At 43.1% G+C, this 26,684-nt stretch overlaps 1 protein-coding gene across 11 annotated transcripts in view; it reads right to left on the bottom strand.

Moving 5' to 3' along the window:
• CCDC57 (coiled-coil domain containing 57) overlaps window positions 1-26,419 on the bottom strand; it is a 115,515-nt gene extending 89,096 nt beyond the window's left edge. For 7 of the 11 annotated variants that reach the window (XM_089537814.1, XM_089537821.1, XM_089537886.1 and 4 more), the window contains exons 1-7: window positions 18,923-18,985; window positions 18,309-18,717; window positions 15,714-15,822; window positions 14,326-14,427; window positions 11,154-11,311; window positions 10,138-10,212; window positions 8,029-8,229 (exon numbers count right to left, since the gene is read on the bottom strand). In XM_089537814.1, coding sequence (XP_089393940.1) covers window positions 8,029-8,229; window positions 10,138-10,212; window positions 11,154-11,311; window positions 14,326-14,427; window positions 15,714-15,822; window positions 18,309-18,717; window positions 18,923-18,947 — 1,079 coding nt within the window. In that variant the 5' untranslated portion in view covers window positions 18,948-18,985. Of the gene's footprint in view, window positions 1-8,028; window positions 8,230-10,137; window positions 10,213-11,153; window positions 11,312-14,325; window positions 14,428-15,713; window positions 15,823-18,308; window positions 18,718-18,922; window positions 18,986-19,699; window positions 19,723-26,050; window positions 26,132-26,357 lie in introns of those variants that run through there. The other 4 variants (XM_089537839.1, XM_089537832.1, XM_089537849.1 and 1 more) reach the window with 4 other exon arrangements.
• Between the last annotated feature and the right edge of the window lie 265 nt (window positions 26,420-26,684).

Here is a 26,684-nt window from a genome sequence, read left to right as displayed (position 1 = left end):
GGTGAGAGGGATGTCTGGAACCCTGACCTGGGATCTCGGCCGAACCGGGATGGGGCCTGTCGAGGAGTGAGAGCGCCGACGGGGTGACGGTGGAGGCTTCTCCATAACCGTGACACTCGGGATTGACCGGGCAGACGTGCCCTCCCGCGGGTCAGCAGGGCGAGGGTTGAGCCTGGTGAACTCCTTGAAGGCCACATCCCTCGGGACGGACATGAAGTACCGGCCCGTCTCGGAGTTGAAGAACAGGTCCGGGGGTTCGTGTCTACGGGCCTCGTTTCCGTCTTCCTCATCCTCGGAGTGGGGGAACAGCGGGGGCAGTTCCCCAGGAGGGGGTGGCGCCTTCCACCTCGTGGACGAAGTCCATGGTGGGCTGAGCTGGAGTGTCCGGTACCGGGACCAGTTGTACCTCAGGAGCGGGCTCCAGACCGGGAAGAGCTGCGGGAGCGTGGGCCTTCTTCAAAGGGGAGCGCTTTTTATCTTTTGCCTTAGAGGGCAAGTCCGTCCTGGCGTGTTCTTTTGGCCGTTTGGACTTTTTGGGCGCGGGGTCCCGATCAGCCTCCTTGTGGTGTCTCTTCTTTCCCGATCTCAGGGTCTCTTCCAGCGGGAAGAAGGGGTTCTCCGGGAGGTCCAAGAGGACAGCGGCGGCTCCCGACGAGGAGGGCTTTGGGGACCTAGCCCTGTCGGCCGTCGCTCCCGAAGACGAAGCCGGCTCCCTCGGCTTGGAGGCATGTTGGGATGACTTGGATGCCTTGGAGGATGAAGGCGAAGCGAGCCGGACCTCCGCCTCCGTCCGTTCCCTCACGTGCGAGCCGTCCGGTTTCCTTCCGGATTTTGGTTTCGGTTCGAGACCCTCAGTCCCTGATGACTTATGGGGGAGCTGGGAGGGTTCGTCGGTGGTGCTGGGCGGTTTCGAGCCACGGGCCACATCGGAGGTGGTGGGAGCCACTGTCCCGGCCGGGACAGACACCACGCTGGACACGCTGGCCCTGACAGATGTCACACTGGACACGCTGGCCCTGGAGGATGAAGCGGGCGGCACGGAAGGCTGGACGGATGACGAGCAGGGAGCTCCCTCCTGTACCTTGCCCAGGGCGATTGCCGAAGTGAGCTGGGACTCACGGTTTTTCCGGGCTTGCGCCGAGAGGGACTTGCAAAGCGGGCAAGCCTTGGCATCATGGTCCTTGCCGAGGCACAACAGGCAGGAGGAATGCGGGTCCTGGACGGGCACCTTGCCCCCGCAAATGTTGCACTTCTTGAAAGGTGCAGGGATTTCCGAAGTCGTCAAAGCCAGAGGGGAATGCAAAGCGAGGTCAACAGTCCGAAATCCGAAGTTACCAGGGGCGGGAGACAAAGAGTGGTCAAAAACGGTCCGAGGTCGGGATTTGAAGTGATTCCAAAGAGCTAGTGAAGCGAGCGAAGTTCCTTCAAGCAGCTAGCGCGGCGGAAAAAAGGAACTGGGGAAAAGAGCGGGAAGGCAGAGGCCTTATAACGGGTGGGCGGAGTTACCGCCAAAAAGTTTCTATATGTTGCAAAGTAAACTTTGCCCAGTGATTCCAGTAGGTTCCGAGCAGCACTGCGCAGGCGCAGTAAAACCCATTTGTATGATTCGCAGAGACCACGAAGAAGAAAGTAGTCTTCTTCTATTTTTTTGCTCAGCGACCAGGCAGCTAAGTGGAGCCAGCCTGGGAGCTGGTGGACCTTCACCAGGAAAGTGAGGAAGTATTTGGAGCATCAGAGGTGCCTGATTGGAGAGAAGAGATGGAAGAACTACAGTCTTCCTGGCCAATGTAGTGCCACTAGTATAACTGACACCCTTCTGAACTTCATCAGAATCCTGGATATGTGAGGGACTGGGAGAAAGGCATACAACCTGTGGCCAGGAAGTCAGAAGAATATCTTGGGCTTTTCCTTGTGGGAGTGAAACCTGGTGAAATACCTGGGGAATTTGTGATTTCCATCTGTGGTGAAGAAGTCGACCCGAATGTTGTTGAAGTGTGCCAGCAACTGGTTGAAGGTGTGTAGGTCTAGACTCACTATCTGGATTCAGTGTGTCACAGCTGAGGAATTCACCTGCTTGTTCAAGGTACCCTGAATGTCCTGGGCTGAGATGAAGGTAATGTTTTTCTCAGCCCAAGATAGGAAAAAGTGAGCTTCTCTGTGTAATGGGCATGTGTTGGAAACTCCCTGTTTCTGGACTTAGGATTTGGTTGTTTCCTGTGTGAACTAGGATGTGAGAGGTCCTCAAAATATGCTGTAGATGAATGAGGGCTAGTTTGATGGCTCAAAGTTCAGTCACTTGATAATGTGAGACTGTTCTGCTGCTGTCCAGACTCCCTGGATTGATAGACCCTAACAGTGTGCTCTCCATCCCATGAGGCTGGAATCTTATAAGGACTAGTCTAGGTGAGTACTGTAAAAGAATGCTATGTGAGAGATTGATTGATCATCCACCATAGAAGAGAATGTCTGACCTTCTGGGGAAGATGTGGCTGCTTGTGGCTATGAAAGTTTTGAATTGTTTGAATAGTCAGGAATGGAATATTATTATTATTATTATTATTATTATTATTATTATTATTATTATTAACCTTTATTTATAAAGCGCTGTAAATTTACACAGCGCTCTACATACAATCTTTTTAATTGGACGGTTCCCTGCCCTCAGGCTTACAATCTAAAAAGACACGACACAAAGGGAGTGGTGGTGGGGAAGGGGCTTCTCTAGTAGGATAATACATATAAAATACATAGCAATATAGGAATGATTCAATAAAACAGGCAACAAAAGAACATCAAATAGCAAGTGACAATTATGCAATGCCTGGGAACACTGCCCTGAACAGGATGGTCTTCAAGTCCATTTTGAAGCTGGTTAAAGAAGTGATGGCTCTTGTTTGCGGGGGAAGAAGGTTCCAGGAGTGAGGGGCAGCGAGTGAAAAGGGGCGAATCCGAGATGGGGCAGAGGAAATCCTGGGCTGGGACAGCAGACCTTGACTACCAGAACGGAGGGCCCTGGTGGGAAGGTGAGGAGAAAGAAGGTCTGATAAGTAAGGAGGGGCCAGTCCATGGAGGGCTTTAAATGTTGACAGCAGGAGCTTATTCTGAATGCGGAAAGGGAGGGGGAGCCAGTGAAGGGATGCCAACACAGGAGAGATATGGTCACAGCGGTGGGCGGATGTGATAATGCGTGCAGCTGAATGCTGGACAGAAATTAAAGGACGGAGGTGAGAAAGAGGAAGCCCTGTCAGAAGGATGTTACAGTAATCAAGTCGTGAGATCACTAGGGCATGGACCAGGATCTTGGCAGTAGAGGCGGAGAGATATGGTCGGATTTTAGCAATATTGTACAAAAAGAATCTACAAGCCTTGGCTGTGGTCTGGATCTGAGGGATACACGACAGAGAAGAGTCAAAGATAAAACCAAGACTGCGGGCTTGCTGGACTGGTTGAATAGAAATGTTGTCCACAGAGACAGAAAAGGAGTGTTGAAGGGTGGGCTTAGGAGGAAAGACAAGAAGCTCCATCTTGGACATGTTGAGCTTCAAACGCCGATGGCGCATCCACTGTGAGACAGCTGTGAGGCAAGACGAAACATGCTGTTCAAGCCTTGGAGAAAGGTCAGGGGTGGAAAGATACAACTGGATGTCATCGGCATACAGATGGTAGGAAAAACCAAAAGAGCTGATGAGTTTACCTAAAGACAGTGTGTAGAGAGAAAACAGAAGGGGACCCAGAACAGAGCCCTGGGGAACTCCAACAGATAAGGGAACAGGAGATGAAGTTTGACCACCTGCAATAGTCGGAATGAATGCAAGAAAACATGAAGCCCAGGAGATGGGTAAGAGACATGAGATCCCTGTATTTTGATTTGGGAAAGAGGGCTTCTGTCTGGAGAAGGAGATATGTGCCCCTTTCAGGTGTCCACAAGGGCTCCAAGGTGAACAAGCCACTGCAATGGAAGATGACACTTTTTCTCATTGATTACAAAGTCACATTGTTTTAGCATGGAGAGAGTGATGAATAATGCGTGCTTTATTCCTTAAAGGGAGGTTTTTACAAGGAGATTGTTGAGGTACAGGAAGATGTGTGTTCCTTGTAATCTCAATAGGTCTATGGGCACTATGATCAACTTGGCATATGCCCTGGGGAGTCAAACCCAAACCAAAAGAAAGTGCTTTGAATTGGTAATGGATGTTGCAGTATGAAAGATGAAAGTATTTTTGTGAGGAAACATGAAAGCTCTTTTCATGTAAGGACATGAAAATAGGCTTCTTTGAGGTCTATAGAGAAGAGGAGGTCTCCTGGGGAAAAGGTGTTCCCTGGATGGTCTGAAGACTCCATCCAGAATTTTTTCTGTTTTATTAATTTATTCATGAATTTTAGGTCCAAAACTGGGCATACTCTGCCCCTCCTTTTTGGGCATGATAAACAGAATAGGATAGACCCTGGTGATGTCATTAGGAAGTATAAATTCTATGGTTCTCTGTTCTAGTTAATGGGATCTGGCTTGTTGGACTGCTAGGCCATTTGTGTGAGACATTAATGTTGGAGAGTATAAAAAACAGTTCCTTAGGAATATGGTAAAACTCCAAGGTGTATCCCCCATTTATTATGCACAACGCCCGCCTGTTTGACGTGGAGACCTCCCAGGCATGTAGGAAAAAGGAGAGCTTTCCTCCTATCTGATGTGTATGAGTAGGGTTGCCATAAGGCAGGACCTCCAAACCGGGACAAATGTAGGACCACATTTTCAAATGTAGGACACATTTTTTAAAAAAAATGGAGGACACATGAAAAAATTGATACTTTTTTTTAAAATGTTAATATAAATGCATGTTTCTTAGGCATGCTCAAAATGGAGGACATTTTGGCATTATTCCTAGAAAGAAGGCTGAAATGTACTTCTCGTTCTGGCCAAACACCCCCCCCCCCAATTCTACAAGAACATTTCCCACTCCCAAGCAGCCATAGCATTTGCAAAATCACAGGCAGTCCCTTGTGCCACTGCAAACTACATTTCCCACTCCCAATCAGGCATAGCATTTGCAAGATCACAGGCAGTCCCTTGTGCCATTGCAAACTACATAGCATTTGAAAGATCACAGGCAGCCCCTTGTGCCACTGCAAACTACATTTCCCACTCCCAAGCCTTCTTAGCAATTCCCCCCTTCCTCCTTTTCCTTGCCCCCTCCAACCCCCCCAAACCCCTCGCCCCCTCTTTTCCCCAGGTATGTCTCAACTTAGGAGGGATTTATGGGACAGATCCAAAGCCTTGAGAAGCCCTGGACCCCTGAGAAGAAGAGGAGGGGGGCTTAGAGAGAGGAAGAAAGAGAAAAAGAAGATGAGGAGGGGGAAGAAAGGAAGAAAAAGGAGAGGAGGAAGAGGAGGGGAAGAGGAGGAGAAGAAAAAAAACGGAATAACAAGAAGAAGAGAAGGAGGGGAAAGAGAAAGAAGGGAAGCAGCTCGCCTGAATGCAAATTCCTCCCTGCTTGGATGTTGCCCAAATAAGGAAGCAGAGGGCTGGTCAATAGAGGCAGGGCAGTGCAGCAGCCCCCACCCCTGCTGGTTTCAGTCGTCCTGCTGCTGCTGCTCCAGACAAGCTGCATAGGCAGCACGCTATAGAAGGCAGGCAGCAGCCCTGGGAGCTCAGAGTTGGGCAGCCACCCGGGAATGGGGGTGGGGGCGGGACGGGACCGGGCACGCCCCCCAGGGGGCGGGAAAGTCCCGCCCACCGCCATGAAATGGCAACCCTATGTATGAGAGTCACAAGGTTTTCTTATTCCTTGGTGGTTAGTGTCCTTACTTAGGGGCTTGATTAGGCCTTCTTTGTGAGTGGAATGGGAAGTGAGATCTTCTCCAGATGGCCTTAAAGTATCAAAACCCCTAAGGTAGGAAAAGGGGTGAAAGGAACAAAAGGACTGAGATGGTTGTTTAATCTGTTTACCTCCTTCTTTTGTATAGAAGGCTTGGCTTTCGTTTGATCCCTGGTCTTGATGAGGATGTCTTGTGAATCCTTATTCCAATTGAGCCAAACAGATCCTCTGGCTAATGCAGAGGCAAAAACTGAAGGAGCAGAAACAAGCATCTGCTACAAAGGATAATAATAATAATATTTTATTTATGTTTCCCCGCCTCTCTCAGTGGATCGAAGCGGGGTTACAGACTAAATAAAAGCACAAAATGTTTACAAAAATTCAATTACAAACAGCTAAAAACAATAAAATATCCAACATCATAGAATCATAGAATCGTAGAGTTGGAAGAGACCACTAGGGCCATCCAGTCCAACCCCCTGCCATGCAGGAAATCCAAATCAAAGCATCCTTGACAGATGGCCATCTAGCCTCTGTTTAAAGACCTCCAAGGAAGGAGACTCTATCACCTTCCGAGGAAGTGCATTCCACTGTTGAACAGCCCTTACTGTCAGGAAGTTCCTCCTAATGTTCAGGTGGAATCTCTTTTCCTGTAGCTTGCATCCATTGTTCCGGGTCCTGTTCTCTGGAGCAGCAGAAAACAAGCCTGCTCCCTCCTCAATATGACATCCTTTCAAATATTTAAACAGGGCTATCATATCACCTCTTAACCTTCTTTTCTCCAGGCTAAACATCCCCAGCTCCCTAAGTCGTTCCTCATAGGGCATGGTTTCCAGACCCTTCACCATTTTAGTCACCCTCCTTTGGACACGCTCCAGTTTCTCAATGTCCTTTTTGAATTGTGGTGCCCAGAACTGGGCACAATATTCTAGGTGGGGCCTGACCAAAGCAGAATACAGTGGCACTATTACTTCTCTTGATCTAGACACTATACTTCTATTGATGCAGCCTAAAATAGCATTGGCCTTTTCAGCTGCCACATCACACTGTTCACTCATGTTCAACTTATGATCTACTTGGACTCCTAGATCCCTTTCACACGTAGTTTCATTCAGCCAGGTGTCACCCATCAGACAATAACAATAGCATCAACAAGCAAGTCATGGATAATACACAAACAGGGGCATGTCCTCTCTATATGTATAAGGCTGTATACATTTTTAAAAGAGACTTGCGGAAGCAATTTCCACTTGGTTGATGAAAAATCCTGAACCCAAAGCATAGATGCTCTGTTTATCAGCGAGGTCATAGATGAGGTTTGCACAGAGAGGGCTCCTCTAGCTCTCCAGATGAGTTAGATGTATTACTCAGTAATGCTGCATAAAGAGGAACTCAATCTAAGTCTTGGAGGGGAGTTGGACTGGATGGCCCTTTTGGTTTCTTCCAACATTATAATTGCATGATAAGCATTAGAGCACTTAGCACTTGCTACATGCAAGGAGACTGAGTCTTCACCAGATGAGTTCTCAGCTACTATAGGTCACAATGGCTGTGCAAGGTACATGTTATTTTCCTCTGTGAAGTGGGGGGGGGGGGGTTTGAAGGGAATGAGGGGTAGATGCTCTAAACAATTATATTCCAATAAAAAAATGGAAACACGTCTTGCCATAGTTCACTACACAAGCTTTTAAAATCATACAACTTTAGTTTCCATGAGTCTAATTTATGTTTCTTTTATTTTTGTTATGTTATCAAAATCTAATTTTTGCCCCAAATATTTACAAATATTATTTTGTGTGTCTACTCAGGAAAATAGAACACCATAGCTATATACAGATGAGACTCCTTTCTCTGACATGTTATCACCTTTCTTTTGACGTAGTTGTAGAGAGATCTTGTAGCACCTTTGAGACTAACTGAAAGAAAGAAATTGGCAGCATGAGCTTTTGTAGACAAAAGTAGTCTACAAAAGCTCATGCTGCCAATTTCTTTCTTTCAGTTAGTCTCAAAGGTGCTGCAAGATCTCTCTACAACTGATTCTACAGACTAACACAGCTATATTTTTGATTTCTTTTGACATGTTATCATCAACTTAAAATAAATATTCAGGCATAAAAATGTGTGTTTCAGTCCATACAAGTGGATGATATCCTCATGTGGATCCTGACAAAAGAAGTTAATAAGCCAAATTCAAGACAAATTAACTCATACTCACTTTTCAATGACAGCATCTTTTTCTCTCAAATGATCTTTATGCCTCCATTCAGCCCGACGTAATTCCATGTCTAAAGTTTCATTATGTATATGCAATTCTCGGATTTGATTTTCCCATTTATGTTTTTGTTCTGCATGAGCCTCTTTCACTGAACAAAGCATTGCATCCTTTTCTCTGGCAAAGTGATCTACTGCTGCATGTCTTTTAAAAAAAGTTTATATTATAAAAAGCATTATTCTCTTTGGGATGCTGCAAGTATTATGCTCCTGGGAAAAAAATCTATAAACCATCAAAACTTTCCCATCTTGCACATGATTTGCTTTGGTTTGATGTGGTTATTCTCCATTTCAAAAAACAACTTTGATGCTCACACCAGTTCTCTAGGTGTTATTGTGTAACTTAGGTGGTCAGTTGCAAAATAGAAAAAGTCTTCTGTATATTTAATAGTTGTGTAAAAGACAGAATGTCACAAGGGGTAACTACAATTCTCTCTGCTGCACACTTACTGAAAGTGCAGGACTGTTTTCCATCTGGTTACCCTATGAGCAACTCAGTGGAGCAAACCCAGTGCCAATTTTCCTTAGGTGCTTGGCCAAGTGAATGACTGCATTTTCAGTCAGTTCTTGAAGTTGTCAAGAGTGGTCTGCTCAACCAGCAGTTATGATCAAAATTTAAATCTCGTATCACTGGGAGACGTTAAATGGAGGCTAGCCCAACTTAACTAGAGATCTTTTTTTCTAATCACATTAAATCAATGCTAACTCTAGGCATTTGCCCTCATCACAGCAGCAACCACCACCAATGCATGAGTAATCTGTAATTAATTCATGTGTCTAGACTCCCAAATTGAGAGAGAGGTGTGTGTGTGTGTGTTTTTATAGAATTAAATGGGATTTTAAAAATGATGCTATGCAAAATCTTCAAAATAGATTATTTGATATCATAAATCTACCAAAGTCAACTGAACACACACACACATATATGCCGCCTTGGGTCCCTTCATGGAGAAAGGCAGGATATAAATGAAATAAACACATACACACACACGAGATGCTGCTATTTGCCTGCTAGCTTCTCTATAAAAGTTTGTCTATATTGAAAGATTTTGGGAAGAAATACATTCTTAGAAGCTTCTTATGCTATTTTATTCTTATAGTGAACATAATTTCTATAGGCCTTCTGGTTTTTCGTATATGATTATTTTGACTTTAGATTTTCAGAAAGTGAAAAACTGAAGGGCACTTATGTCAAGGGTAGGGAGATGCTATCAGAGGAAACAATCCTTTTATGCAGCAGAAGACTCCAACAAGAAGCTTCATATTCACCCTCTTTCCAATATATCCCTTAGATAAAGTAGGGATGGGGAAAGCAAGTGGTTCTTCAGATGTTTATGGACTGTAACTTCCATCATCCTTCACCACTAAATAATGAGTTAAGGTTAACTATCTGCACCTAGTGCACCTTTTCTCTGCACCTAGTGCACCTTTTCTCTGGTGAGATCCTAATGCTAAATTACCACCTGTTTTTGAAATGCTCTAGTTTAAAAAGCAATTAAAGCACACAGACAAAGACACAATGGGCTTATAGTTTTCATACTTTTATAAATGTGCTTCTAAGAGGATTAGATAGAGGTCAGAGGACTGTACGTTCAAAACAAGTGACTGTGTACGATTGCCTAGGCAAGAAACTATTTATTTATTTATTTATTTATTTATTTATTTGCGGTATTTATACCCCGCCCTTCAGCCCTAAAGGCTCTCGTATCACTGGGAGATGTTAAATGGAGGCTAGCCCAACTTAACTAGAGATCTTTTTTTTCTAATCACATTAAATCAATGCTAACTCTAACAATGTCAGTAGATAAAGGAAGCAGCTGATGTAGGGAGGGTACTATCATTCAAATGATAATGTTAATGCAGGAAATATGTTTTTCTACCAGGTAAGATAAAAAAAACCTAGTATTGTTTTTTTCTATCTAACAGGAGAAAAAATCCTTCAGTCTTATCAAAACACCATGTGGCTATCTGCAGCAATCTCCACCTTTAATTAAATGAGTACTTACAAAAAGCACAGTATATTTAAAATGAAAGGGCATGTATTAAAACTTACTTTTGCTCAAATATTTCTTTTTCTTTTCTCCAACTCATCTGTACTGAATCAAGCTTGCTTTCTAAGTCCTGTATCCTATATTGGAAGAAAAATTTAAAAACATAGTAGGAGTCAGGATTCAAAACGTTCACCTGGTCAGAAAGGAAATAAGATCTGAACAATTATTTTCAATAATGGTTGAAAAAATCAGATATTATAGATGGGCACTATGTGGCCCTTTAATGTTGTTGGACTACAGTTCCCATCACTCCACACTACTGACTGCAGGGGCTCGGTTTCATAGGAGTTACAGTCCAACTATCTATGAGCTTCCTCACATTGGACTTAATTGTGAGTTGACATGGATAGGATTGCAAATATATCATTTTAGAAAAGGCAAGTCAACAAGAAGTACACCAGTAAGTAACAGGAGAAAAAAAAATTCACAACGGCCTCAAACTGACAGGCAAAAAGCACCGCCTTCGGGACAATCCGGGAGTGTGGCGTTCAGATGACGTACGCCCCCCTGCTTGGCCTAAAGCCGCTCCGCAACTGCTTAAGACAGTCTGAACCTGGCACAAAAAGGAGTGCAAAAGAAGAGCTCCTTGCCAGCGGTTTGGCAGCGCATGACCTTAGGACCGCAGCATCTTACCGCCATGGTCCCGTGCTGAACGAGGAGCCTCTGGCCATCCCTTTTGCCCCATCTGCTCAAGGCCACTGATAGGTATACTAGGACAGTATTTTGACATGGAGTAAAGATAATTCCCTGATGATTAAACACCTGATTCATATCTAATTTGGTAGAGATTAAAGCAGCAGAGAAATACAGATGCTGGAAATCAACACTAAACAGCTTTAGACTATATTATGCTGCAGTTTGAGCCACTGATATGTCAGATGTGACCCTCAAGAGCAACAACAAGCATGAATTGTACTCTGATACCCATTATAACTGGATTAAGAATGAAGTGGGAAGAATTAAGAAGAAGTGAGCTAAAACAAAACGCCTCTTTATTCTCCATGGAATGGTACAGTACTGCATATCTTTCAGAGCTGCAAGATCCTTTATTTCCCAGTCTTTAGATTTGATTTCTTTCTGCAGCTCCAAGTTAGTTGTTTCTGCCATTTTCAATGATTCTGCTGCTTTTATCCCAGCTTCTTTCAAAGCCTCCAGTTCCTTGGTCAACAACTTAACCTTTCAAAGGAGAAGAACAAAATACATAAACTATTAATCCTTTCCCCCATCAAACCTGAAATTATGGAATAGGCTATCATATCTGTCATAAAGGGTGTATATGCACTGCAGAAATAAACCAGTTTGACACCATGGCTCAATGCGATTGAATAATAAGGATGTTTGTTTTGTGAGAGTACTCTGTCAGAGAACTCTGGAGCCGCAACAAACTACGGCGGGGTACAGACGGGCAGGGGAAGACATCTTGGAGGTGTATTCTGCTGAATACGGAGCCTCCAGACCGCCTGCCCCGGGGGCGTGGCTCTGGTGATGGGGCTTCCACATGGGGGGCAGTGAAGACGCCTCACCTGGGGCCGTTTCTGACCCACAGTTTCCAAACCGCCGCCTCGGAGGACGCTGCAAAGAGAGAGGCAGCTTCCTCACGGGCGGCCAAAAACGGGGCTTTTTTTTTCCTTTGCCGGCTGGCGGATGCGCAGCTGCGGCACTCAGCAGCGGTGGCAGAAAGCCTATGTGCACATTTAAAGCGCCCAAGCCCCTTTAAAACTTTTTCCCTCACCCTTCCCAAGAACAATAGTGGTCTCCTGGCAGCTGGTGATCAGCTGGTGTTGGCATCCTTGTCCGCTTGCACGTTGCCAATGTCACCAGCATCATGGATGCCTCCTCTCCTTTGGTCCCCGCGCTCTTGCTGAATCTGCAATGCACAGCCACAGCTGTCGCCGCTGCCACCGCTGTCCCCCTGCCATCCCCCATCACCTCCCTTGTACATATGTAAATATTTAAAGTTTTAGAGGTTTTTATTGTTAGGTGAAAATGGCACAGGAATGTGTGTAGGGGTTCACTTTACATTCCAAACTTTCCCCAATTCTAGCAGCGCATGCGTACATGTTGCTCTAGGGTTAGGGTTAGGGTTAGGGTTAGGGTTAGGGTTAGGGTTAGGGTTAGGGTTACGAGTCTTAAAATGCGCTGCAGCTGTGCTGCAGCTTCCACACCTGCATGGCAGCTGACACTGCAATTAAAGCCTGACTGCAAACTGCGCATGTTCCAGGACCCCGACTCATTATGCGACGCAGCAGACACGGAGCTTTTAAATGGGCAACTTAAATTAGCAGCGTAACAATTCTGGCGTACCGGTGCAGCAGCTTACAGACGGAGCTGCGCAGCTGCGCATCATACAGAAAAGAAGCGGGGAAAAGCAGCACCTTTTTAATGCCGCTTCTTCCTGCTTGGAGCGTGCGGGCGGCGTGTTCATGGCGGCATTCAGGTAAGGGCCGTATGAAGGCTCTACCTTCATGATGTCATGAACACACCCCTTTTTGCCCGTCTGTATCCCGCCTACAATTCCCAGAATTCCATCACACTGAGCCATGACCAATAAAGTGGTGTCAAACTGGATTATTTCTGCAGTACAGATGCAGCCACAGTTAATTTGCAAGGTTACCATACTTTACAAACACAAAGATAGAATACACATCACTTTTCATAAAGGATATGAAAAATAACTATCCAGTTTAGTAATGTTATCATTTCAAAAATCAAAACTGTCTAACTGTTGAACATAATTGTAACAATGAAAAAAACCTTTTCTTGAAATATTTGGTCAGCCAACCAAGTGGAAAATGAAAACAAGCAAGCCCCTCAAAGCTAGAATGTGTATTTATATTTGGAACTTTAAACTAGGCTTTGGGTTAAATGAGAATTAGTGCAAATCATGGTTTGGCACAAAATTTTGTCAGAGTCTGAACTGATGCTTTCTAAATGGCCGGGGGGGGGGGGGGGGATCTTTAAATGGAAAGAGTCTACGGCCTGTTACAGACTGCCAAAATAAAGCTGCTTTGTGTCTCTTTGGAGGTATGCTGTTTAAATGATGCATGCATCCTAAGAATCCGGAAGCTGCACCAAAGCTGCACTCCAGTGCTTAGGAATGGAGTGTGGCTTTGGCACAACCTCCGGACTCTTAGGACCCATGCATCATTTAAATAGCATACCTCCAAAGAGACCCGAAGCAGCTTTATTTTGGCAGTCTGTAACAGGCCTACATATCACCAGCATCTCCACGTTCATTCAAAAATCTTAATAATATTTGGGGAACCATGAAAATACTTTGAAGACAAAGGGGTCAAGCAGACTGGCAGGTTACTCCCTGTTTGGCGTGGGACTGCAGTGAACAGACGCCATGATCCTGAGGCTGGGCACCATCCCAGTCTGAAAGGGCCACCAGCACAGGGCGCTTTTTTTGTGCTCCTTTTGCCAGAGGCCATAGGCCACCTGCCATGGTGCAACTTTGGCCCAATCTGGAAATGTGTGTCATCTGTACACCACGTCACTAGATCAGCCCAAAGCCAACGCTTTTGGCCCATGTGATTGGGGCCCAAGGTATCTTTAGAGCCTTCACAGCATAGCAAAACATGTCATCTCTTCATACATTGTTTTCCACAGGTTTGTGTGTGTGCACATGTGCATTTACATTTTTCCTACTTTTTAAAAATAAAACTGCAATCCTAGAAATAATTGCATAGAAAATCAACTGAAAAGTTGAAACAGTATTTACAAAAATATTTTTGTTATCGTTTCTGATGGAGTAACTAAAAGAACCATATGCCCTGGATGGTCTAGCTAGTGGGCAAGTTATTTATTATGTTTGTGTGCAAATATATTTTCAGTAAATTATTAATGAAATTATCTTCCTCAGTGCAAAAGTAACTACTGCATCAATGTCAGCTGTAGACATTTTCACATTTGAAGTAAAAAAGAATTAAAAATGCCTCCTTTCTTATCCCAATCCCATTTGAAATGGAGAGTATCTATTTAATAGCAAATATAGGTTGGGTCAATAAGGAAAGTGTTATCTTCTCGGGAATCTTTTCCTTAAACTGTTCAGTTCATATTGGTCACTGGAATGTCTATCTATGAGTTCCAGTAATCAAAGAATAAATGAATTAGGAGTTGTAGCAAAGCTTACTGATTTGTTCTTAACACACTACTGTGTGTATTTCACACTTTAAAGGCACAGTTACCTTAAGCTCATGAGATAGAACTAAATTGCTCATTTCATCTGCTTTCAGATGAAACTCATATTCTCTCTTTTTCATTTCTGCATCAAATTCCACTAGCAGCTCCTGAAACAGAACATTAAAAATTGTATGTAATATTGAATTCTGATATTAACATTGAAATGCAAATAAGGCTCACAGGATCCATGAACAGGAAAATAAGGCATTTGAAAAACATAATGAATAATTTTGCCTTTCCATACATAAAAATGTGAAAGAGAGGCATTTATGGAAATTGGGTCTGCAAGCATTAATTGGGTATAGAATCATAGAATTGGAAGAGACTGCAAGGGCCATCCAGTCATGCAGGAAATCTAGAATTACAGAATCATAGAGTTGACTAAATCAAAGCATCCCCAACAGATGGCCATCCAGCCTCTGTTTAAAGACCTCAACCCCAAAGATTAAATTATATGTCTTCAAGATAGTCATATAAGAAAAAGAGCACTATAACATTTGCATTAGGTCCCATTTTCACATTAGATGGGGAGACTGGGGGGCTTTTAAACTGTCTATATATTTATCTTATTAGTTAATTCAGGCCATATTTAACTGAGAAGGGTATAAGCTAAGGTGTTTGTCTTGCAAGTGTTTTGATTCCAGAAAGTTAGCATAATACAGGGGTGGGCAACATCCAGATATCTAGGGGATGCATCTGGTCCCTTGGGACTTCAGAGAGCTATACCCACCTTCTGCAACCAATGCCTGTCCCCACCTCCAGGTTGTTTGGATGCAAACAACCAATAGCATCCGCTAGGCAGTGGTGACATTGGGAATTTAAGATATAACTGCTACTAACTGCCCTGAAATCAATTAGTATAAGGGAGTACATAATTATAAAAAGTAAACAAACAATCAGTTAAAATGTCTCAAGTCAGTTGACAGTCCTTTTAATGTTACACACAAAGCTGAAAGGAAGAGAACCCTGAAATCAGAGATGTAATGACTGCTGGCAGAAACTGGAGTGTTTATTTAGCCTTTCCAACTGCTTAAAGCTGGTCTTGATTTATAGTTCTGACCTTCCTGAAATTTCAAGGTTGGTGAATTTAGCATAGCAGTTTGGCTCTCTCCCCCCAAGAATTTTACACCATCTCATTTTACTACACACAATCCTACCAATTTTTCCCAGTGGGAGACTGCCAGAATGGGAAGAAGAGCAAAAAGATAAAAACTACCTGATACAGTATTTTGAATGGTAAACCAACTGCAGACTTGCCTATTTCTAAATGAATACAACAGGGGTATATTTACAACACTGAGGTATAATGCAGATTTCTTTGTCTTTTTTTTCCTGTGAGAAACACAACATACAAAATCATTCCTATTCAATTAGTTTAGAAAACTTTTTGTACCTGTCTTTGCAAAGCAAGTTCACCTTCTACTTCCCGGAGTCTTCTCTCCAACTGCTGTTTCATATTCTCATACTCTTCACGATGATGGCTAATATCAGAGTCTTTAGAACTATAAATGAAAATTCAGTAGTATTTTTTTTTAAAAATCCAGAGTGAATTTATAGTAATGCATGAATAACAGTAATTTAGAGAGCAATTTTATGTTTCCTGGGAAACAGCTTTAATGCCAGAGAAGATCTGATGTATGATCTGTCCTTCTTGCCCTCTCTTTGATGATAGAAAAGAAGAAAAGAGATAGAACTGAGGAATGATATGGACACCGTAGGAAAGAGTCTTATTAGTTTATGTACAAAATCATGATACTGTAGATATTGGTATGACATACACATTGTACACTGGGGCCATTAGTATTACTGGTCAGCTGGAAATATTTACTCTCTAGCACACACCAGAGGAAAACAAACTCTGGCAACAAAAGGCCAAACAGTCATGACATGCTTGAGGTAGCCTATTCATCTGTCAATCAAATTCTTATGCAAAGTCACGGGAGTTCTAAGATAGGGATGGTTAACTGACAATTCATTGCTCAGAGTAGATCATTCTCACCTCTAGATGACCCATTATTCTCTCCATGTTGTACTGGAGGTTCATCTGCTATGATGAGGATAGGAAAGACCAACAGAATTGCATGCCATCTCCTTACTTTGCTTTTTCCCAAATAATAATAATGGTGGACCCTACACATTCACTAATCTCCTAGACAGAACATATTAATCAAATCCGTAATTAATCAGATCTGCAAAAGTCAAAGCCGCAAATGCGGAGGGCCAACTGTATAAAATTAATTCACAAAAAGCAATGCATTTCAAGACCATTGCTGTATTTTATAAACACTGCAACAATATTATCAACAGAAGACTGGTATTTTCCCATTACTTTTTTAAAAAAGGAATTTGTGTCTATTACTTATAATTTCTAATCAGTCACTCATTGTATAGATCCTGTTGGCAAAACATAATTCAATAAAAATAATGGAGGTCCTGTGAATATTCAGGTTGGTTTGAAACACTGGGGTGGAGTAGGATGATTATATACCAGCTGCAATGACAAACCAGACTGTGAATTTCCTTTTTGAACAGAGACCTAGTCACAAATAAACTTTATTAAAATGTCTATCCAGGATCATGATGGGACAGGCAAATACTTTATAAGAAGAGATATTATCTTTCCCTAGAAGTAGACTCCTAATAAAATCAATTACCAGGATGAGATGCAAAGGACACCAGAAATTCTCTAGACAGGAATACCAGCTGACACAGACATGTCCTAAATGCATGTAACTATCATTCGTTCTCTACTTTCACGAATGTTAGCTTCTCATATAGAATATACTCCACATATATCACATCTATGTATAGGTGTTTCTATGAACTACAACGTGAAACCGTGTGGCATTCAAAGGTATGAAAGGCCACGTTGTGTTTGCCATAAATGGTCATCACATCTATGCTTATTTATAATTAATAACAAATTTAGCCTGGCCACACATCTACTGTAACAGATATGCACTGCAGTTTAACCTAGCGCTACCTAAATTGGTGGCCGCTAGACTGGTGTCAGCCTGTGAACCATCAACTGCTTTTCCATAACAATACAATTCTAACATGGCACTGGCCCCTGATGCAACTGCCAGTCCACCACATCAGATAGTTTGGGGAGTGCTGGTTTAACCAATACACAGGCACAGAGTAGTTTACAGTGAATTGTTTGGTAGCTAAGCAATGCTAGATTCCAGTCAATCAACAGTGGGTTGAGCAGAGACAATGGTTTCTTGGCACACTACAAATAATGCAGTGTAGTGTTATCCGTGGGCTTGCCACCCCAAGGACTTCAGGTAAGCCCCATTGTTTGAGGACAACAGGGGTTTACCTGAAGTCCTGTTGTATCTAATGGCGGTCTGGAATGGATCCTTGTGGATACCAAGGTCCCACTGTATAACACTAAACACCCTAGCCTCATGAGGGTGTCTTGATCAGTTTATCACATCTTCTTCCTGGTTCCCAGCCAGCATAACACTATATTCCAAAACTTCCTCCACTATCCATCTTTCCTCCTGCCTTGGTGCCTCAACAAACATAGTTAAAACTGACTTTGTCACCTCATCACCATACCCACATATTTCAAATTTCTATGGCTATTCATAGTTTGATTATAAAGATCTGTTCCCAGACATAATGCCTCTGAAGAAGCAGAGTAAGGTCCAAAACACACTGCAGGAATAATCCAGTTTGAGATCACTTTAACTGCCTTGGCTCAATGCTAGGGAATTTTGGGAACTGTAGTTTTGTGAGACATTTAGCCTTCTCTATCAGAGAGCTCTGGTGCCACAATAAACTACAATTCCCAGGATACCCTAGCACTGAGCCAGGGCAGTTACATAAAGCAGTCACATCTGTGTGTTTTGGGCCTCAGTCTCAAAGGTACTACAAGATCCCTTTGTATACTGATATTCCAGACTAATACAGCTATGTCTTTGAATACAAAAGTCCTAGATTTGGAAAAGGCAATTTTTACACAGCATCAGACATATCTTACCTGTGAAGCTGCTTCAATTCTAACTGGTGTTCTTTAAGTTTTTGTTGATATTGGTATTGTAGAGCCTCTTGTTTTTTGGATTCCTGAGCAAGTACCTTTTCCAACTTAACTATTTGTATTCTAAGCTCACTAACCTCTGCCTGTTTGGCATTTTCAACCATTTTAAGATGCATGAATGATTTATCATAATGCTCCAGCTCTCTATCTCTTTCCTCAAGAACTTTAAGATTATATGTAAAATCTTCCTTTAAACTGTTGAACTTCTTAAGCATTTCTTCCAGTTGCTTTTGGGTTTCTTGCACTGCAGTTTTCTGGATATTCGTCTGACGAGCTTGTAGTTCTTTCAGTTCTTGCTCTTTATAAATAAGAACTTCATTTAAATCTTTCTCTGTGTATAGCATTGTTGAACCTGAGAATGATAAGAATTGTTAATTAGACAAGAGATTAATGTCTTCATCATTCTTCTCAAGTTCCATATAATGTTGCTGTGTGCCTTCAAATCATTTTCGATTAATGGTGACCCTCAGGCAACCTATCACAGGGTTTTCCTGGCAAGAGTTGTTCAGAGGGGGTTTGCCCATGCCTCCTTCAGAGGCTGGGGGAGTGTGACTTACCTAAAGACTCCCAGTGGGTTTCCATGACCAAGTGGGAATTTGAACCCTTCTCTCCAGAGTCATAGTCCAATGCTCAAAGCAGTACACCATGTTGGGTCTCTCTATATAGTGTAGAATGTATGATTATCATATACAGCTGAGATGATTATATCAAGTATACACACAATGGGTAAGAACACCATTGATAAGTTTACAAAGGTCCAATACACTGCAGAAATAATCCAGTTTGAGGCCACTTTAACTTCCCTGGCTCAATGCTAGGGAATTCTGGGAAGTGTAGTTTTGTGAGACATTTAGCCTTCTCTGTCAGAGAGCTCTGGTGCCACAATAAACTACAATTCCCAGGATTTCCTAGCACTGACCCTAGACAGTTAAAGCAGTCTCAAACTGGATTATTTCTGCAGTGTGTTTTGAACCAAAGGCAACATATTCTCTTAACATCCAGGAATGACTACTGCAGTGTGCTGCCCATGGGATGCCTCTAATGATTTATTTGAAGCTTCAATAGATTCATCAGTTCTACATTTTATTCAATTTATATTCCACTTTTTCTTGCCACAGCATCCACTGCAGCTTACAACATAAAACCAGCCATATCAGCCAAATCAACCCTGGGAATCAATGGCTTAACAGATGTTGCAGCCAGGTTACCTTCACATTACAGGAGGTTGAAACTATGTTACATATTTTATTATTTTTCTTTATTATTTAATATTCTGGCTCCGGAGCTGCCCTGACACACACACACACACACACACACACACACACACACTTTACCTGGGGCTTTCCGTTGCAATGCCAGGCAGCTGTTTGCATCTTATTCCCACTGTACCACTTGGTGCTGCCACTACTGTGGCAAGTTGCTTGCTCTTGAGCTCAGAAAAAGGCACTCAATGTTGATCACATGGCTGGGCGCCTTGTTATGACCTCAGAGTGAGTGACTTGTTATGGCAGCATCAGGTGGCAGAGTGGGATGTGTTGTAAACAGCCACCAGCATCACAACAAATGGTTTTCTGGAGCAAACAAATTATTTTTTTACAAAAGATATTTTAGGGGGAGGGGAGTATACACCAGATTCAGTGCTGAATTGGCAGACATTGTCCAGATAACTCATACCAGGACCAGAGACTGTGTCCTGCATCGGCCAGACTTGTTGTCATGGTAACAGGGAGAGGATGTTTTTTTCGACCTGTGCAGTCAGGGCCCTGACCCATTCTCATATGAATCTGCTTATACAGTAAAGTCTTTATTTGAGGCCTATGTTCTCCCATATTAACAGGTTAGACAATATGGACTGATGATGGTGATTATAACAACAAAAACAAAATTTATTTATAATGCCCTTTTCACCAAAGGGTGTTATAGAGCAGACCTTTTCAATTATGGCACTCCACTTGTGGAATGATATCTTTATTTTTTAATCAAGACCTTTTTTATTACAAATATTTTAAATTAATTTTGGTCCAGTATGAGACCGTTTCAACTGCCCTGGCTCAGTGTTAGCGGATCCAGGGAATTGTAATTTATTGTGGCATCACAGCTCTCTGACAGAGAATGCTCAATGTCTCACAAAACTACAGTTACCAGAATTCCCTAGTATTGAACCACAGCAGTTAAAGCAGTCTCTAACTGGATTATTTCTGCAATGTGTTTTGGACCTTTGATGTTTTAATTTTCTGCTATGGTGGGTTTTATTAATTTCTCTCTCCTTCTCACTGCTGTCTGTGATTCTACCCTTACCAGCCATATGGGGATGATCCAGATGCTGTGTCTTCATCTCAGCCACCTACCCTTGATGGTGCAAGAAGCAAAACACCACAGCAGGGCAGGAATACATCCTTGCCCCCTTTTTAAGGATCCATGCATTCATTCAGAGATACATATGAGTGACAGACTGACCTACAACCCCACTCCCAAGGTTGTGACTTTGAAATTATGCAATCCTGCTTCTAGGAAGTCTCATAAGAAGCCAGAAAACTCTCAAGAGACTGGGCAGGTTGTAGCACTATATATGGTAGAGATGAAAAAGAGATTGCTCTCTGCTGCACTGCTGAGAGACAAGAGCAGAGAGAAGAGGAGAAACTGGATGCTTGTTAACTCTCTCCTGTCTATTTCTGAAGGAAAGAAAATGTGGGCAGGCCAAAGGGAAAGCCAAAATAAGGACTATATATATGCCTTCCTACTACCCTGGCATAGTTCAAAGGTGCAGCAAAGTCTGGATCTCACCTTCAAGTCATTAAGCTCCACAACTTTTTGAATTAGGTCCTACAAAGATGCAGAACCCCTACGTGTGATGCATAGAGACTGCAAAGAAGAAAGTATTTACTGAATGTTACGTTTAGCCTCTAAGCTCTAAACAGACTTGCTAGGAAGCCCCATGAAACATAGTAAGACTTTTCTTCTGAGTAAAACATGTAAGATGAAGCTCTTGAAACTAGCTCTTTCCCTTACTGCCCTTCATAGTCACAATTCAAGGCCCCATACAGACTGCCAAAATAAAGCTGCTGAACTGTACCAGCAATGATGCTTACATGTGACATGCAAGAGGCAACTGCACAGGCTGAACTGCAGGCATAATTGCTGTTGTTGCCGCATCCACAACACAAACAACACTGAGACCACACAGCAACGACATGTACAACACAAACCTGGAATCAGGGCTGGAGACAAAATGAGTTGTTTGTTTGTTTAAACCAGTTTGTTTTTATTTTTTGCATTAATGTGTAGGACTACACCAATATAGGAACAAATCAGAAAATTCAGTAGAAAAATGCAGTTCAGATGCTATGGTCACTAACTTCAATAACAACTGCTCTTTAAAAAACACTTTTAAAGTAAGATGTTTTGGTTGAATTTATGTTAATTGAAGGATTTGTTTCTGAATGGCATTTCTTGCACTATAAAATAAAATTATTAAACACAAGCAACTGACACTGAATGCTGGTCTCACAATGAACAACTACCAATAAAGTCTGAAAGTTACAATGTTTAAATTCAAAGTCATTATTCCAGTAAGAGGGTTGGAGAATTGTAATAATAGCCAGTTTTTAAAAAAGATATATGGGCCCCATACAGACAGGCCAAAATAAAGCTGCTTCGGGTCACTCTGGAGGTATGCTGTTTAAATGATGCATGTGTCCTAAGAGTCCAGAAGCTGCGCCTAAGGACTGGAGCGTGGCTTTGGCGTGGCTTCCGGACTCTTAGGGCACATGCATCATTTAAATAGCATACCTCCAAAGTGACCCGAAGCAGCTTTATTTTGGCCTGTCTGTACAGGGCCATGAATAATCAATATAAAAGACCTGGAGTGTTTTTTTAAAATATATATATATTAAAAAGGTAATTTGTTTTAAACCAACCAACCCTGCCTGAGATGCATTCTCTTAAAAGAAACGACAAATACACTCAAGACATTGTTGGTCCAAATCCAACCCTAAGCAAAATAATTAATCTCCCTAAACTCATGGAAGAAACAGATATGAGCAGAGAGCAGTAGCCTTGTACGAGGTTGCTAGATCAAATTATCAGATGAACTGCAGCCACTGCCATGTCAATCATGTGCATATGGTGAATCGTTAACAGATAAAAGCCTAAACACAATGGCCCCACAAATGGCAAGTCTATTGGAGATAGGGGCTACATCAGACATGTGCACAATATCAAAATGGCCCACTGGTGGGTGCAGAGATGTGGAGTGAAGGAATATGGGATACATGATGAGAATGCTGTTTCCCCAAGCATGTTGCCTATTCTTGCATTCTGTTTATTCCACTAACTTATCTTCACTGGCACAATCACTCTGCTGTCAGAATATCTATCTGAGGTGCTCCACCAGCACTTTTTTAAATAGCAAAAATGTATCTGGCACTTCAATACACACTGGAGATCCAGTGCTTCCCATGTGATGTTGCCTCAGAGGTTAATAGTGCACCCTCCTGCCCCCATATATTTCCTAGGAATCCTGTTACAGATCTTCCACACTGCGAGCCTGGGGGGGGGGGGGGAGATAGCAACCTGTATGAGGATCACTGGACAGTGGAAAGGAACTGAAGTGCTATTATAGGGGTAAAATGTGGGGAGGGAGAGGAATTCAGCTGCAGCAGCAGTGGAGTCAGAGCGCCCTGAACAACCATGGGTAAGACTTGTGGGGGGGGGGGGCACATGAAAACTAAGGGCTAGTTTTGCACTCTTGCTAATGCCTTTCAGGTAGCAGATCTTCCTGTTCACTAAGCTAGTATAGAAAAATAGCATTAAAAATATCGAAACCATTTTAAAAAGTACATATAGTTCAAGAAAAGCATATACAGTATTTGAAAAATACCTAACAAACAACATCTCAGCAGGGACGTAGCTAGGATTTTAGGAAGGGGGGGTCCAGACTAAGTGCCACCATTATAATGAGGCTTGAGTGTGGCAGTGCAGCAGCACACGCCATTCATTTTTCTAATGGAAGGGGAGGTCCAGACCCCAAGAACCCCCCCTTGGCTACGTCCCTGATCTCAGGCTTGGCCAAATTGATCACCAACAATGGTCCGCCCTGGCCTCGCACCAGGAGGCATGAAGACGCACTATCCACGATGCTGCAGCCTTTTTCGAAAGCTCACTCCAAATGAGTCTCAAAGAGAAACGACAACACAGAAAGAACCACAACCTGGAACCATCACCCAAGGAGACTTTCTGCTGTGCTTTCTGCAACCGGACCTGTTTATCCCAGATTGGCCTTTTTAGTCATCAATGCACTTGTTCAAAGTGCGGGATGAGTCCTTCCTGAATCTTCGTTCACTAAGCAAAGCCAGAGAGGTTTACTAGAACATACAATACTTGTATAGACTTAGGATAGCTGAAAACACTCCCCATTTGGAGTTTGATTCATACAACGTTATTTAAAATTAGTAGCTGAATACAGTACTTGTAAGACCACAATTCTGCAGCATTCATTATAAATTAGTTCGCTACTAGAACACATGTTCCAAGAAAACAGTTATAACAGATGAGGCAAAGATCTGAAGAATATTGTTTGAAGTCTTGCTTTGGATTTTATATTGGTGACCAACTTGTAACTGTTATTCATTTTACTTTTTCTATTAATAATAATATCTGTTCATTACCAAATTTATTATAGTCTTTGGCTGAAACGGCATAGTTTCTCTTACAATTTCAGAGCACCCATACCTCATGTGGGTGGGCCCTAGCCCAATGGACAATAATGTTTAACAAGAGAACAGGACTAATAGGACATTTTAGTTACTTACATATGTGCACCTAGGGCCTAAATATCCTGAAGGCTCCAGATTTCATCTGATCTTGGAATCTAAGGAGGGTCAGCCCTGGTTACTCAGCACTTGGATTGGAGATTACCAAGGAACACCAGGTCCTGTAGGCTATGAGGAAGGCAATGGCAAACCACCTCTATGAAACCACCTTGCCTAAGAAAACCCTATGACATTCATGGGGTCATCATAAGTTTGATAGATGACTGGAAGGCACGCACGTACATACACAAACACGTGAGCTTCAGGCCCCAGAAGATGAAGTTATTGTAAATCCATGCAGATGGGTTGAAGAAATAATACAGACACAGAGAATGTATGTTTGTGTGTGTGTGTGTGTGTGTGTGTGTGTAAAAACTGGGAAGTGGATTGTTTATGTATGGTCCAGATGTCACTGGACACATGCAAGAAGAAGAAGAAGAAGGCAACTGTGTGAAAATTAAATCAGTAGATTTTACAATGTGCATTTAAAGTTTCTCTTTCCTTTATACAGTCAGGCCTCCATATCCATGGATTCAAACATCCACAGCTTGAACATACACACACACACACGCACACACACACACATTATTGTTTTAAAAACCTCAAAATCAAACCTTGATTTTGCCATTTATATAAGGGACACCATTTTACCGTGCCATTGTATTTAATGGGACTTGAGTATCCATGGATTTCCAAGGGTTCCTGGAACTAATCCACAGCAGATACCAAGGGCCCACTGTATATTTATCTAATCCTTTATGCTTGAAGTACACTATATACATGTAAAGGAGAGGCAAAGCGAATTGGCAGATAAATGAGTGCTGTGGGGCTGGCGAGGAGAGGTACATATTTTTAGGCTTGTGAGACTGAATTACATGGAAGAGAGAACTTCAACAACTGTAGTTTGCATGCCTCCAGATAACAAACAACACCTGCTGAAATTTCCTTTTTTTACACAGCCATTAAAAGTACAACAGCCCTCCCCAGCTTTCAATCATTTTATATAAGATCACAACCAATCTTTCAATGAAATGTCAGTAACAAAAAATATGCTGTCAATTAGAAATACAGAAGATGTTTTAATGATGAATTGAAACCTGAATTTATCTTTCTTTCAAGTAGTCAAAGAAAAAGCAAGTATTGCTAGGTCCACGCGTTCTGTATTCATCCACGATGCTGTTATTTTGTTGCCATGGGACATCTGTGACCTTTACATCATGCAAAGAACTGCGTGATATTTAGGATCCTATTTTGCAAGCCTTGTCTCCTCCTCGGGTTTCCTCTGATGCATTTACTCCCTGATGGCCCAGTAAGGAAGGCAAAGGTGGAGTGTGCTCAGAAAAGTTTTGAAGCACACACTTGGATACACTACACAATAACATGGGGGGGGGGGAGGAATAGGCATGCCGCTTACTATTTTTGTACCTTACAATAACAAACAATACAAATTCAAAGACACATCTGTGTCAGTCTGGAAAATCACTATGTAACAGGATCTTGCACCACCTTTGAGACTGCTGTTTGTATGTCAGTGTGATGATGGACATTAAAGCAGAGTTTAAGGGCTTCTAGCCTTGGGGTGGGGCTTTGTCTTGGTTCCCTCCTGGCCTGCGCTGTGTGAACAGGGGAGCCTCAAGTCGAATCGAGGCCACTTTTGCTATTTTGCCAGTGCAGACAAGCCCTAATTGAAAGAGAGGCGTTGGCAGTATGGGCTTTTGTAGACTTCAGCCTACTTCCTCGAAGGTATCTAAGGAAGCAGGCCCAAATCGATGAAAGCTCAGTCTGAGGAAGCAGGCGACAAGAGCTTTAGTCTCAAAGGTGCTGCAAAATCCCTCCCGATGAGAAAATGCCCACAGATGCCACCAGACTGCATACCTCTCCCTGCGTCCTTCCACGCCGCGTCCCCAGCACCCCTCCGCCTTTATCGGGGCAGCAGAGCCAGGAGCTCATGGGCCTCTCTCCTGAAACGCCCTCCCTCCCTCTCTCCCTCCGCACAAGGAGCGCCAGACGCCTCCGGTGACACAAAGGCCGGGGCTAATATGGGGAAACAGGCCCCAGGGCAGGCATGGTGAGGCTTGAGAAAGAATGGCTGCCCCTGCCCTCTCTCCCTCACGCCAACCAGGCTGGCTTTGCTCTGCCCGGCGGCCAAGGCCCCGTTGCCATGGGAGCACCCTGGAAGTACCTCCTCCGCAGCAGGCGCCACAGCAAGGCCTCCACGGCGTCGGAGCAGAGGCAGGGCCAGAGTGGGACTTCTCCAGGGGGAAGGGGGCAGAGGGCAGAGGGCAGAGGGCAGGGGGGTGTCGTTTGCCCTTCCAGACGGGCAGCTAAGAAGGCCAATGTGATTTTAGGCTGCATCAATAGAAGTATAGTGTCTAGATCAAGGGAAGTAATAGTGCCACTGTATTCTGCTCTGGTCAGGCCTCACCTGGAATATTGTGTCCAGTTCTGGGCACCACAGTTCAAAAAGGACATTGAGAAACTGGAGCATGTCCAAAGGAGGGTGACTAAA

The sequence above is a fragment of the Sceloporus occidentalis genome, unplaced genomic scaffold (genome assembly GCF_023333645.1).
Source record: "Sceloporus occidentalis isolate IW3139 unplaced genomic scaffold, rSceOcc1.0.p SCAF_1, whole genome shotgun sequence".
In the NCBI taxonomy this organism is placed as follows: Eukaryota; Metazoa; Chordata; class Lepidosauria; order Squamata; family Phrynosomatidae; genus Sceloporus; species Sceloporus occidentalis.
The sequence above is the reverse complement of the archived record's forward strand: the minus strand, read 5'-3'. Positions and strand labels throughout refer to the sequence as shown.